Here is a 16,069-nt window from a genome sequence, read left to right on the forward strand (position 1 = left end):
ATTTATATAATAATTTATTGTACACAGGACAACACAACATAGAAAATTTATTGACTTCTAAAAAATGGTCCAGTAGTCTTTCAGACTGACTGGTACGTCCAGACTCCACCTGTAATAAGGAGATATGCTGAGCTGTCTTTTCAAATTATTTTTTTCCTTTTTGGTACTGCCACGCATCTTAGTAACTAGTAGAATTTCTATATTTTTCTACAGCTCAGCACAACTCCACATTGATGGAAACCGGACCTTACAACTATTTAAAAAAATCAACATCACAATTGTAAATTTCCCTCTTCTTTCTCAATCAATATCCAGTTTCTTGAAGGACCCCTCGATCCCTCCGAAGATGTCGGTGATGGTCTTCGGCTTGCCCGGCCTTAAGGACTCCGTCACTCGCTTCTTGTTCTCCTGGATGAAGTAGTCTTTACCAGCCTCCAGTTTTGCCAGGTTCTCGTCTGCAAAAAAGAATAGGTTTTAATGCAGGTACCAGATGCAAAGAACAGCACTACGATCCGTGCCAAGGCATGATGCCAAGGGAGCCTTTTTTTATTTTGGACGCCTTCAACATATTACTGTTAAGTGTTTGTGTATTGTTGAATAACTCGGTGTTACTTATGTGTCTTTTTGTTGTGTATAAGTTTGTATTGAGGCGTTCATTATAGAAATAAATCATTATTATTTATTCTTCTTTCATTTTTCACATGACACGTGCAAATAACTTCTTGTACCTCCTACAAACACCGGATGAGACCATCAGCGCTATTTTGTCCGGGAAAATAATTAATGCCACTTGTGCCTTTTTCCTCATCCATAGAATAAGGAATAATACCGTATCGACCGACAACTTTCCGCTCCCTACTAGCGTCTGAGCTAGGTTTATTTTTCATCGGTTTTTGGTTTGGTTTATATGTTCGAATTTTGAAATTGGATGCCGACGTTTTCGTCTGATTCTAATATTGGATGTGACAGTAATTGCCCGTTCGGAAACAGATTTCCACTCCTCGCGATCTTTTGCAGTATCTATAGCTTGCTCCCATGATACACCGAGAGTTTAATTCCCGGTCAAACGAGCGTCGCCAGGTCTCTTTGGGCCGCCTCTTTTGCGTTTTCCACGCACTCACCAGGTCAGGGCTCTCCGGACGTGTGTTCTAGAGGTCTTCTAAAGACATGACCAATCCCCCGCCATTTTCGTGTGCGGATATCAGCCTAAGTAACCTAATCTAATCTACCTAACCTAAGTAATGCAGGTTAAATTGAGTATTGCATATGGCAGCCATCAGACGTCACACACACACACGCGTGTACGATAACGCCAATGTGTAGTATCTGTGTCAAACGAGGTTTTTTGTACAAAGTGTCCGAGTTGTGCCTCATCTAAGGGATATTTGTAGCACCAATAAAAAAGGGCAAAATAAGACTTACTCAGCAATTGCTCCTTACTGATGCCTTTCCCGCCACATACTCCACTTGGCAACTGCTCAATGGGATAGATCTTATCAAAGGTGGTGGACCCGACCTGGTGGATGCCCATCATGTCCATAAGAGACTTCTTCATGAAAGGTCGAATGAGCATCATCAGTCTGTCCATGAATGATGGAGCGTTCAGGAAGTGCAGACCTTTGAGGTTCACCAGGATTGCTTCCTGGAATTGATGGTAGATGACCGGATGAAAAATAAATGAAGTCTAGCAAGCATTTTGTATATAAGTATTTAACACTTTTTTTATTAAACAATTATTTTTTACTTATTAAGAATAAGATACCGTGCTTCGGAAGGGCTCGTAAAACAGTCGATCTTGGTTACTATTTACTTAAAAAAGTAATAAGTATGTAGTGATTGATAATTACTGCCTTGTCAAGGGCCTTTGGCGGCTGAATAGTAATCCTGACACCACACCAGGGTTGACGGAGTTGGTAATTGATCTCGCTAGAACTGACAAGGCTGAAATGGAATCTTTAAATAGACTCCGAACCCTAGTTGGCCGAAGTAGATAACCTGATTGCACCTGAGCTACGAGTGTGATGTGGCGCTCCAGACCACCTGACGTTCTTACCCCGTGTGCCGTGATACCTGTTTGTTTGAAGACTTCAAGGATGCTGTTCAGAAAGCTGTCAGGGTGCCAAGATACCGGGCTGACAAATGAATGCCATCGACACGATAAGAAGAAGAAGCCTTCCACATAACATAACATTAGCTCAGGATTATATCCCAATTGGGGTAGTCAGAGGTAAATCCATCGCAAGATGAACTAAGTACTCACACCTCATTGACCTTTGTGTTAGACCAACGTGATAGGTGGTGAGCCGTGTCGCCGTCTGTAATGTCCGAGCCAACTGTGTTAGCAAATTATTAACTCATTGGTACAAATCCGGTACCGGGGTTCGAATAGGTGCTCTCCGTTTGAGAAGCAAGCTGGTAAACAACAGAACCAAAGAACACAGTAGGTAGATAACATACTTACTCTTAACCTCAATAATAATGTCTCACCTGCAAATAATACAAGAACTGCTGCACGGAATGCACGTCGATCTTGGCGAGGTGTCCGAGCGTCATGCCGTCGAGGTCAAGCACCAGCATCCACCCCGGCCACGACCCCTCCTCATACTGCCACAGGTCCAGCCGCATCAACGTTGCTCTACAGACAATAAGCGCACGCGCAGATTAAATAGTAAAAAATGTATTTGGTATATTTTATTTCGGACATTTAATATCTATAAGATAATACCGTCATTAACCTAACCTAACCTTAAAAATACTATAAAATTAAATACATAAAAATTGGGTCTTAAGAGTTATTTACGTACTTAGATATTTTTTATAAGTAAATGATCATAGGAGATGTTTTTTGAAAAAATAAACTGTGTCTGTTTCTAAAACATTATAATCCCATTTCTCACAGAGTCCGCTTATCAAACCTGAAGATTTATCTGGTCGAGTTCTTATACAAAAGCGACTGTCTGTTTGACCTTCCAAAGTCCGAACCCGCAAAGGGAAAACCTGTCCAATACAGGTTACCTTACGTACGTACCTCCGAAATGTATTTCTCGAAAATCTAATAGGTACATATCATTTTTATTTTATTAATTTAATTTATTTCCTGTATTCTTTATTTTATTTTTATTTTACACATGATAAAATTTAATATTATTTATGATTTGTATTTATTTATATTTCAAAATATTTTAATCAAAATTATTTGCATTGAAATATAACTAAATGTTTTATTGGTGTATGCCTTGCTAATAAAATTAAATGATTATTTAATTGAATTTTATAAAATAACATAAAAATACAAGATGTTACAAAGGGGTTACCTCTAATATTATACGTAAATGTATATTGTACCTACATAAATAACAAGTCAAAATTAGAGCTCCTTATTAAAAAAAAAAACAATGAAAAAGTACCTATAACTAAAGGTGAGATAAATTAAGTTATATGCAATAAAGTGTATTTGGTATGATTTTTGATTTGATTTTACCTCTAAAAGAGATTTCTTCCAGCCAACACTGCGTATTTTACCTGTAACAGTCATTCAAGACGAAGACCTTTGGGTCCTTACTCGTAAAGCCGGCGTAGAACACGGTGTATCCCTCAGAGGTGTGGGTTGGCAGTGGGGCCATCAACCTGGGAATATCACAAATCACCATACTTTTTCGACGCAAAATTTCACTTGATATGAACCCAGAATCATGGTCGGAATTATACCTCGAAGTTTTCGTTATGTATATGTATATACGTGGTGTTAGTGACATGATTCAGAGTTAATATCAAGTGGAATTTTTCGTTTCGTTTCCCTCTCAGTATTTATTACAATGTCACTTACACGCCATACAAGTACGGGTGCGTGTTAGAGACACCGTAACGAATACTAAAGGGGATAATTCAGACCATGATTCTGAGTCGATATCATGTGGAATTTCTTGTCGGAAAGTCATGAAAATATTAGTACTTATTTATTTAAGTAAATTATTTTCAGTTCTATACTTTTGCGATCGAAAACTCCACTTGATATCAACTTAGAATCATGGTCTGAATCATCCCTCAAAGTTTTCGTAATGATGTCACTACTGTAGTGAACGTATTATAAAGTACTCACGCGACATGTTGATGTACGAACTTCATTTTGTCATCGTAGAAGCGGTCCTTGAAGAAGCTGGTGAAGAGCGTCCTCAGAGTGAAGTGAAGGTCTATCAGCTGCTTGGAGACTTCCGAGCTGCGTCCGCAGCAGTGGTACACTAGGATCAGGTCCAGGTCTGGACAGTAGAGGAATAAAGCTTGGTTATTCTTTTCTGTGGCGGATTAGGAGCGAATAAAAATATAAAACGCAAAACATAACATAAACTCACAAACGTTGGGCTCACGATCCAGAGGTCCCGGGTTCGAACCCCAGTGGGGACATACCTATCACAAAAATCGCCTTGTGATCCTTAGTTTGGTTAGGACATTACATGCTGATCCCCTGATTGTCCAGAAGTAAGATGATCCGTGCTTCGGAAGGCACGTTAAGCCGTTGGTCCCGGTTACTACTTACTGATGTAAGTAAGTAGTCTACACATTGTTTTAAGTTTACGCGGTTATTATCATAATTAAAGCACATAGTAACGGGATCTTACCGCGTTTAATATCGGGAGTCTCATATCTCCACTTAAACGCGGTAAGAACCCGTTACTATGTGCTTTAATTAGTCTATACATGATCCATGTCAGGGGCCTTTGGTGGCTCAATAGTAACCCTGACATCAGGGTTGATGAGGTCGGTACTCCGCCTCACAACCCACACGATAGAAGAAGCTGCTTATCTTCTCGGGAGTATACTAAAAACCGATAGAGAGGCTGTGTTCTTTCTAACACGATGAGCTGTCACCTACAGTCGTATACCTATGCTCGGAATGGGTCCTTAAGTGTTTGTTGTCGCGAGCTGATTGACCGTTTCTGTTGCAAGCGTAACCGAGTTGATGTATTCGGAAGCCACAACTATCAAGAGATTTGGGTAATGCAGAGCAGAATCGCAGAAACGTTTAGAGTTCATTTGAACGTTTGAGTATTGGAGTTAAGTACCAAGTGTAGCTGCAAGTTGTATTTTCTATTGACTCCTCAGGTTAATCCGCCTTTTTGCTCCGCCGCAGTCGGTTATCAAACATGAAAACATAATCGAGAAATAAATTGTCTATTCAGACATGTTATTAAGTATTTACATTCAATTAGAGTAGCCGAGATTGTAGGCAGTTACAGCTAGTTCGTGTCAACTCTGTTATGAACACATTAAACAGATGGTCTGATGATGCATTAGCTGTTATTATACAAGTAGAGGATAATTGATGCGTCACGCGGAAGTTAGACCTCTTTGTTGACCTCATTACAATAATATAATTCAAAAACAATGTTCTTTTTTTTGACGTGACTTATCGTAGATTTGCCGCAGATGGCATTAACTACTTGGCCGAACAAATGGAGAGCGCTGAAGACTCTCACCCGGTACAACGTTTAAGACGCGAACCTCGGCTCAGGGCGTCATCTGAGAGGAAAAATATTTGAATGAATTAATCGACCCTAGGGGGTCGATAGCGATAAGCGCTGAATGAGGGATATCGTCGACCACGCCGGCGGGGTCGGTATCGGGGTCCTGAAGTGTTTGGTGTCGCGAGCTGATTGGCTGCCTCTATGGCTAGAGTAATAACAATGTTCGTAACGAGTTAATTTCCAGGCTACGTTTCCCAAAAACAACCCACTGGGGAAGCAGACCCCATGGAATTCCATTTGCTCCCATCTTGACATACTTTTCTGTCCTACGTTCTTCTTCTATCGTGTGGGTTGTAAGGTGAATTACCAACCTCATCAACCCTGGTATCAGGGCTATTATTGAACCGCCATAGGCCCCTGACATGACTCGTGTAACGACTACGTACTTACATCGGTAAGTAGTAACCGGGACCAACGGCTTTACATGCCTTCCGAAGCACGAATCATTTTATTTTTTGGACAATCAGGTGATCAACCTGTAATGTCCTAAGCAAACTAGGGATCACAAAGTGATTTTTGTGATATGTCCCCACCATTCGAACCCGGGACCTCCGGATCGTGAGCCCAACACTCAGCCACTGGACCACGGAGGCCGTTGCCATTACTTATCCTACGTTACTCTTCATTCATCAATGGTTTCATATACGCATGCAGGTTCAGAGTTCCTTTTTTAAGAACATCCCCCATTTGGTCGACATACTTCTATCTATTTCTTACTCTTACTCTATAAAAATCTCACCAGTAATGTGCTCCTCTGGCAGGTGTGGCTGCGTCTTGAGCCAGGCCCGCAACTTGGCGATGTCTGCTGGAGAGATGCCGGTGTTCTTCTTGTATTCTTCTTCTAGAGGGAACTGCTTCGCCACTTGGCAACTCATCTTTGGGCTGTCCTAGGTCAATACCTACAGACATAACATAAACATCCTATATACCTACGTCCCAATACTGCGCATAGATCTCCTCTCAATTAACCGGAGGTGCATATTCCACCACGCTGCTCCACTGTGGGTTAGTGGAGGTGTTTTTACGGTTAATATTTCAAGCCTACAATATCCTTACCAAACAAGGACAAAACACATAATAACGGGTTATTACCGCGTTTAAATCAGACTCCCGTCATCCCGTGATCATGGCACTTGAAAAAGTGTCGAAATATCGGGAGTCTCATATCCCTGATTTAAACGCGGTAAAAACCCGTTATTATGTGTTTTAATTATGATAATAACCGCGTAAACATAAAACAATTTTACTATAGAATTCCATTGCTAAATTTATGAATTAATTAAAGAAATTACATTGCAAAATAATAAAATATAATTGTGTTAATAAATACAAGCTATTTTTTTTTATAAACAAGGACAGTCTCACAAAGTGATTTTGACAATATCCCCATCCTTTCGGTTGATTGAGGAGAGTGCCCAGCAGTGGGACGTATATAGGCTGTTTATGTTATGTACTTAACATAGCATCACACCACACCTGTAAGCCCGAAGGAGTAGGGAAAGTAGGCTCGCCAGCTATGTTTGATTTCATGCAATAGGGGGCGAACCTATCGTCATTAACGGGGCACAAATACTAATCAAGGATTACGAGCTTGCAAATCCATAATACTTTTACAACGGCCCCGATTCCTGCAGACACCTCCTAATTTTACTTTAAGTTATACCTGTCATTTTCTTATCCGCCGAAAGAATTGTAGCGTTGACAGCGACTTTCCGAACGGCGACTCGCGCTACGGCGACTCTCTTTACGGCGAGTGGCCGTATATCCCTGTATAGCGGTGCATTAGTACCTTCAGATTATCTTCGTTTTCTTTTAAAACAAATATTAGTTTATAAGAAATAAATCTACAAAATTTTTATACTGCCAGCAGGACCCTTTTTTGTTTTGGTGCTCTCAGTCCAGACATTCATATTTCCTAGCAGCAGTATATTAGTACTTTTCAAAAAAATATCGCTTAATTAAAAAAAAATGTATTAAAAAGTAATTAAAAATATTTTAAATAACCTGAACGACAATACGTAACTGCACAAATGAACCTCTGTTACTAATATGCGATATGACACTACGAAATCGGTTATTTTTTTTCATCTACCCTCAATTTTGTAAATTATTGAATTATATGTTCTTCGACGATTAAACTACGTACCTACCTAAAATAACATGAAAACTAAATTTTTATTTAATTGGTTGCATCACATAAATAAAACAATAATAGGTAAAGTAAACTCCGGGAATAGAAGTAACGTTATGCTATTTAGAATATTTTCCCTGATAATGAATCAGAGTCTTATTACTATTACTTTATACTACTCATTTTTTAACGAAGCGATATTTTTTTGAAAAGTACTAATATATTGCTGCTAGGAAATATGACTGTCTAGACTGAGAGCACCAAAACAAAAAAGGGTCCTGCTGGCAGTATAAAAATTTTGTAGATTTATTTCTTATAAACTAATATTTGTTTTAAAAGAAAACGAAGATAATCTGAAGGTACTAATGCACCGCTATACAGGGATATACACCAATGGTCTGAAGACCTTCAAACCACGGAGGGTCCTGCTGGAAATTAATTCAAGTTTTTTGTTTAACTGTAAAGGTACTATTATTTTTCTTACACTACTCGGAAGGTACTAAATATTACGAAAGTGAAACTCTGGTTGTCGATCGAATCAGACGAAGGGTCCTGTTGTGTATACGGACATGCCTTATTTTCCCTTTACGTCGAGCGAGTTTTGACGTTATTGTACAGTTATGGTAAAAACTGTTTTGCTGTTTTCTTATAATTTTCAGTTCGTTGTTTTTATATAAGTAGTAGTATTAGACCTATTCTTTTTATTTATGATTTGGTTTAAATAGACAAATACTTACAATTAATTTTCCTCTTATTATTTTCCTAGCTACTTACCTTTTAAGAAACATAATAATTATAGGTACTTATGTGGAGAAAATGGCTGCAACTAATGAAACTCCATTTTGATATAATAATATATTTTTATAAACATTGTTTTAAAAAGACCTATACCTTCTTTATATTGTGAAATAATACAATAGTTCTACGGTAGAACTGATCAGTTAGAACTACAGGGAATAAAGGACATAACATAGCATCACGTCTGTATCCTTGAAGGGGTAGAATATTGAAAAAAAAAATTAAGTACATTTATCATGTAAATACAGGCTGGCGCAAACATAGGCCTCGTTAAGTTAAATTCTGCTTTAAAAATCTTGTAATGGATATTTCGAAGGATGAAACTTCCTGCGTAGCCTCTGTGTGGGGATGAGCCCACCCTACCTCTAGGACGCCGTCGGCAGGGCATTGAGAAAGGGTTGTTCCCAGGGCATAGGTGTTAGTTGCCGAACTTAGAGAATAAAAGGGATCTTAATAGAGTGCAAAAAAATAGAGAGTAGGATTGGGCGCCTTGAACATGATACTCTCCTATTGCAAGCAAAGCAAAGGGGATGGAATTAAAAATTTCACTTTTAAAAAATGTATATTAACATTACTTCTTCTTATACAGCAAAGAGTTTAGCATGTCTAGGTTATTTCATGATAACACAAATTTAGGAATAATCCTGTTATTACAATCAAGCAAAGCTTAGTCAAACCACTTAAACGCTAAAGTTTCACCCAAAAAGTGATATATTAAGTGCCTGGACGGCAGGTCTTAGGCAAAATCATGAAGCAAACCGCTGGATAGCAGGTCCTATACGAAAAGCATGATGTAGATGTAGAAGACAATTACTCCGAGTGTAAGCACAACATTATCTTAATGGGGAACTCCTCAGGTAGCCCTTGAAGATAGACATCCAAGTTGGACTTTGAACCCTGCAACAAAACGACATATTACAGGTCTGCCTACCCCGTTAAGACGCGGAAACATAGGTAAACCACATTACGTGTGACGGTATAACAGCATAATCGATAGTCAATGTACTAAGCCAATGATTTTTAGGTGGTTTTACAGTTATTATTATTCTGAGGGTTTTACACTGAAAGAAAGATAGTGAGATTAAGCCATTGTCATGGACATGTGGAACTTATTTTAGCCAAAGTTCAGAGATAATAATCACAAAAAAACTCACCAAAAGATTTTAACATCATTTCAACATCATCAAAGAGTAAAACTACGTTGACGTGGCACACCACTTTAAAAATAAGGCATGCAAAGGGAGCTTAACCCATACAGCCTAGTCTTTGGTCATCTTAATCTTTTTTAAGTTGCCATCGTCATTCGATAAATGTTAATTTGACACAACTTTTTCCAAGCGCGGAGGCACACACTCGCATGCGATTACCGGGTGAGAGCCTTCAGCGCTCCCCATTTGTCCGGCCAAGTAGTTAATGCCATCTGCGGCAAATCTACAATAAGTCACGTCAAAAAAAAAACTCGCATGCGATTCAGCCTTGTCGGAAGTCTAAAAACAGGTGTTACAAGAATACCAAACATAACTATTATGTTTAAGTAGGTACCATGATTATAATCATTAAACCCGTTGCCTGAATAATATAAAATGAATTTTGATTTAGATAAGTAATACCTAATAAGTACCTAAAATATTTGTCCCTGGCTCCAAACGCGTGGAGAGTGTTTTCTATAGGTAGTACTATTTTATTCGTTATTGCTGTGCTGTAACGTAACACACAATCAAACTCACATTCGAATTTATTCTGTTCTATTTATTAGTTAGGATCAAATAAAATTGAACAATTTTAATAAATTATCATAGCATGTAATCTTCTTTCAATCTAATTTACAGTTTTTGGTATGTATGTTTTGACTGTTTAGTATATTATAAGTAATAAAATTACAAATAATAAATAATGTTCCTGTCATGTCAAGCATTTGTCATGTCTATTGTTATTTTTATAGAATAAATTTCAATTTCATTGTAAAAATTCAATAAAAGTATCAAAAAATTGTGAAACAAGGATGAAACAAAGTACTCCTATTGTGTGGTTATCAGTGTTTGGAATTATTCGTTGATAAATTTTGCCAAATAATCAAGAAAAAGAATGGTCGATACTGGACTGGTCGAGTTACCTATATGCTAAGGTTGGACGAAATTCATTGAACGTTACTCTCTGATGTGAAAGTCACCAGTTTTTCAAAAAGTTGAAAGACAACGAATGCATCCGTTTACCAATTTCAGAGTTGAAGGAAAGGTTTGTCAATAAGGTAATTCGGCTATACTTACCTTTGCTATTAAAATATATGTAAATACCTAGGTATCCACTTTATTTATTTTTACATAAAAATACTCGAATAATCGAAATAATCGAATCATTGCTGCTTATCATCGTTATGTATCATAAAGAGTGTCACTCTTCCCTGGGAACAGAAGTTGCTATTGATCTGTTAAAAGCCACCAAGATTGCTCATGATCCAACTGAGTGCGAACTTACTTGTATGCTGAGGTGATGAGGTGAAAAGTCTTAGTCCGGGATAAGAATTTAGGCAATGCCTGAGAGTAACCACGTGGGCGCAGGATGATGTTGAAGCGATAGCAGGCCGGAGTGGACCTATAGCAGCAAGCGCCTAACAAGTACGGTAAAGCTACGGCTGCTTGAAAGTACATCAGGTGGGATTCATCTATTTTTACGTTTATAAGTAATTGACGAGGTGATGCTCTCCCAGCGAACCCGCTGCAGAGTTCATAGGTTCTTCGAGTACTAGAGAGATAATGAGAATACGCCACACAGTGTACGAGAAGAACACGAAAGGACGTCGAAGCTTATGTGTGTGCGCCTGTTCTAGAATTATTAAAAATATAAACGTTATATATATAAATAAGAGTCTATTGATGACAATGTGTTTTATTAATTTAAACCTCTCCACATCGGTTCTTAAAAGTTATCACATCATCATCCATCATTGCTGCTACTAAAACTATCATTTATATATTAATTGATAAACTTAATTATATCCTATACCTAACAGCATAAAGTTCTAGCTACGCAATAAGGCCGCTTTTGTAACAACTATTACTCTGAGATTGTTTAAATAATGTGTTTCTTCAGTATCCAATAAGCACTTTGTATTGTATTGATGACAGACTTAAATGAGGTTGGGCCGGACATGCTTGTCGCTGAGCGGTACGCACGGATCGTCACGCGTTGTGTCTTATGATGGCGCAACGACATGGACGCTTGCCGGAGGGACTGGCTGGAATGCGTTCAGGATCGCGATGATGGGAAGAGGAAGAGGAGGCCTTTGCTCAGCAGTCGGATCTTGTAGGCTAGATTAGACAAGACTGTATTGATAATTGAGAGTAGGTGCCAGTAACCAGCCATCCGAAAAGATATAAGTATATATTAAAAAAAATATCGACATAAGATGTAAGTATATATACCTAGTAGCTTTGTATCACATATTTACTCCCATAAGATTACTGCATTTATAAAACAGGCTGGAAGGTTTTCAATATTATGAAACAAAAATGAACCAAAAATGCAATTATTTCAGTGGAAAAAAAATATTGTATGTAGCGTGATTAAAATTGTGTTTTGAACTGTACATGTAAATGACAGATGTGATGTCAAGCAGTCGCCGTTCCGGGAATCGCTGTCCACGCTACAATTCGCCGAAAAGGAAAGCGGCGGATGATTGACAGCTCTTAATTTTAGAAAGAATGAGTAACTGAATGAATTACCCGGGCGAATTAAATAGGCATCTCGCTGGTATGCAATCCGTTTCACGTGCTGTCTACTTAACTCTACCGGGTATTGGCTGATGTAAAATTTTTAGACGGTTGTTTTAGATTTCTGCTTAAAATTGACGTGTATTCCATAATTGTTATGCCTGTCGGTTACCCGTCCCTTTCTTTTTCAACGGATAAGAAAATGACAGGTATAACTTAAAATAAAATTAGATGGCATCTGAATCAGCACCAATATCAAGATAATTACCCACTAAAACACTTTTTTTCGAAATAAAATTTAAATACTTACTTACTTTAAAACAGTACTTAGATAAATAACAACTTCACTACGCCAATATTACCAACTTATAATAAAATACAAGTAAATACTTTTGCACTTATTAAACCTCGTATTTATGCGTCCTTGTAGGTCAAGACTTGTTTACAGAATAAACTATATCGCAACATATATACAGCCTACATCGCAGCGGGTGTATGATTATGCATTCTATGCACACAAGGACAAGTGTCATTGTATACCTACTCATTCAACCTAATTGTCCGTCATTAAAGCCGGGGACATGCCAGACCTCGCAGGGTAGGTACGTTCCTCAAAATCGATATAGATGGCGCTGTACAGCTTTTTCTTCGTTTAAACTTCCAATAGATAACAGTAATAGATAACAGATATTTTATATTTATTTATTTATTTATTTATTTATTTATTTATTTATTTATTTATTTATTTATTTATTTATTTATTTATTTATTTATTTATTTATTTATTTATTTATTTATTTATTTATTTATTTATTTATTTATTTATTTATTTATTTATTTATTTATTTATTTATTTATTTATTTATTTATTTATTTATTTATTTATTTATTTATTTATTTATTTATTTATTTATTTATTTATTTATTTATTTATTTATTTATTTATTTATTTATTTATTTATTTATTTATTTATTTATTTATTTATTTATTTATTTATTTATTTATTTATTTATTTATTTATTTATTTATTTATTTATTTATTTATTTATTTATTTATTTATTTATTTATTTATTTATTTATTTATTTATTTATTTATTTATTTATTTATTTATTTATTTATTTATTTATTTATTTATTTATTTATTTATTTATTTATTTATTTATTTATTTATTCATTACAGGTTTCACTTAACCTAATGCGATAATGATAGCGATATTAGAAAGAAAGAACCTCAAAAACAATCACAACAATCTTACTTGCGACATAGTAGTTCAAACGCTACTCTCTGGAGTTCCATTGACTGAGTTCAGTCAATGAGCATGTGGACAGATCTAGATTATGTGATATTTCATTTAGTATTTCAATGGCCCTTGTTAATGAACTAAACTTAAGCATGTTAGTCCTAGCTACCGGCACTTTAAACAAATCTGCTCTAGGGATATATGCATCTTTCATCTTTGTTTTTGGGTATAAATGTTGATTTTTTTATTACACCCAGGAACAATTACATCTTCCACCCATTATTATTCTGATCAAAATAAAGAGAAGCTATATAGGTAAGCATAGAACCGTTTCGGCATACATTCATAATTGTATTATTTTGTTTTAATATGTGAAAACAACACCCCAAAACACCCCTTCTGGTGAAGGTCGCGGGAAGCCGCTGGATGCGGGCAGCGCAGGACCGATCGTCGTGGAGATCCTTGGGGGAGGCCTATGCCCAGCAGTGGGTGTCGTACGGCTGATGATGATGATGTGAAAACAATAAGTAAGTAAGTATGTCGCATAAATATTTTTTCTTTTCTTTCTTTCTTTCTATATTGTGATTCGAATATCAAGCAGCAATTATTTTTATACTGCCATTACATTGCATTTTAAAATAATTATGTACCCGAGTAATGAGAAAATAGGTAATTATCCCATTTAAACTGAACAACGCCATCTATATGGTTTTTGGTGAACGTAGCCTGGAAAGTCGCTCATTATATCGAGTGCTCCTTACATGCAAGTGCTATTTTTTACATTTGAATATGTTAACTGGCTTGCCTGTACGGTCACGAGCATTAATATGTATACACTTTGGTACCATGTCACATTAACTTTTTTGACAAATTGAACTGTAAGTCTCACTAAATGTCAAATATGTTAGTGTGACAGAGTCCTGAAGTGGGTACATTATATTGCTCATGACTGTAAGTAGATTGCATTACATTTGATATTCGATCATGCTGATTACAAGTTTAACTTGCATAATGTACAGTGATCTGTGCCAGTAGCTGGCATGCAAGCTACTGCTACGATTTGCTGGCACATGTATTCCCGCCCTAACACCAGTCATTGCACCGATCATTAATAAGACGTTTTGCGTGAAACGGAATAGCGTATATTTATATACTGTACCTACTTCATTAAATATAGTTTGATGAGAATGACAGCTGACACAAAAGTACATTGTCCTGATTATTTTGTCTCTTTCGCAACAGGTTAGACAGGAAAACTACAGATCATGATTCTGAGTTGATATCAAGTGGAATTTTCCGTCGCAAAAAGATATTAAAATTTTCATAACTTTTCCGACAGGAAATTCCACTTGATATCGACTCAGAGGCATTATCTGGATCACTCCCTTTAGTATTCGTTACGGTGTCACTAACACCCTTACGTACTTGTATGGCATTTCTTTTTGGTTTTGATGTGACAATATAGATTTGCTGCAGATGGCATTAACCCTGTATGTACTTGTATGGGGTGTAAGTAACATCTCAACGAATTCTGAGAGGGATGATTCAGCTCATTATTCTGAGTTAATATTAAATGTACCTAATTTACCATCGTAAAAGTATAGAATTGCAAATAATTTAAAAAATATAAAAAATTGTGGATTTTGCGACGGAAAATTCCACTTGATATTAACTCAAAATCTCAGGCATTGGATTCCTCTTCTTCTGTCCTTTTGTGTGATGCTCTGTCGCGGGGCCACCACCTCCAATTCAGTTGAAGACGATATAGATTAATGTACGTACCATGTACATAGTGCACGTGAAAAGACCACACGTCCTTTTGGGGTATTAGGTCAATGACTGGCGTTATGAAACCTGGTGTCAGGATTATTATTGAGCCGCTAAATCCTCCCTGACACAGCAAATTTAACGACTACATATTTAAAAAAATACTTAATTAAGGCTCGCAAAGCTAGCCAGCACACGTCTCTGCTATTTTATTACTTTTTATTACTAACATATATGTACTTACTACATTTTTTTTTACAATAAACGAATTTGAATTTGAACGACCGGTGTTCGAAGATCCACCACTAGAACGCTTGCCTCTAACTTTGAGGTCGCAGGCCTAAACCAATCTTCTACCAAACCAAACCAATGATAGTCGAATTTGTTTTCGAATTCATGTTTGGATCATAAATGATTATCACGTGTTCAGCGGTGAAGGAACACATTTGAGAAAACCAACATTCCCAAGAATTGCATTTTCGGAGGTATGTGACCAAACCTGTATTGGGCTGGTTTTTCTTTCGCGGGTTGGAAGATCAGACAGGCAGTCGCTTCTGTAAAAAACCAGACCTGTCAAATCTCTTAAGTAAGTGGGCGACGGACCCTGTGCACGGGGTAATGCTAGGGAGATAAAATAAAGAAAGAAACTTTTATTATAGATGGACGGTTTGAAGATCCACCCCCTGTTGTAGATACCGTAGAAAAAAACATAACCTAAAAATATATTCAATATTATTATCCCACAGACGGGCAATATACGTCACGCTGATTCACATACATAATTACCATTTATATAAACTTGTTGAAAGTCAATTTAAACATAAAAGGTGTTATGGCTGAAGAAATGCGAGGAGAAGAAATGACAAGAAACTGCAATAGCAACACATAAAATCTATG

The 16,069-nt window shown here is 36.8% G+C and overlaps 1 protein-coding gene across 2 annotated transcripts; it reads right to left on the bottom strand.

The window, feature by feature from the left end:
• Nucleotides 1–12,869, bottom strand: LOC126375913 (alpha-tocopherol transfer protein-like). 2 transcript variants are annotated; one of them, XM_050023002.1, is made up of 7 exons: nucleotides 12,476–12,869; nucleotides 6,262–6,421; nucleotides 4,100–4,256; nucleotides 3,523–3,627; nucleotides 2,488–2,635; nucleotides 1,423–1,642; nucleotides 1–455 (listed from the first exon to the last, which is right to left on the bottom strand). In XM_050023002.1, the coding sequence occupies exons 2-7, from the start codon at nucleotides 6,395–6,397 to the stop codon at nucleotides 301–303; spliced, it is 921 nt and encodes a 306-aa protein (XP_049878959.1). In that variant the 5' UTR covers nucleotides 6,398–6,421; nucleotides 12,476–12,869; the 3' UTR covers nucleotides 1–300. The 2 variants fall into 2 exon arrangements, with proteins under 2 accessions (XP_049878959.1, XP_049878960.1); XM_050023003.1 differs by having other exon boundaries at nucleotides 12,472–12,869.
• Nucleotides 12,870–16,069: the final 3,200 nt, after the last annotated feature.

This window comes from Pectinophora gossypiella, chromosome 20 (genome assembly GCF_024362695.1).
Source record: "Pectinophora gossypiella chromosome 20, ilPecGoss1.1, whole genome shotgun sequence".
In the NCBI taxonomy this organism is placed as follows: Eukaryota; Metazoa; Arthropoda; class Insecta; order Lepidoptera; family Gelechiidae; genus Pectinophora; species Pectinophora gossypiella.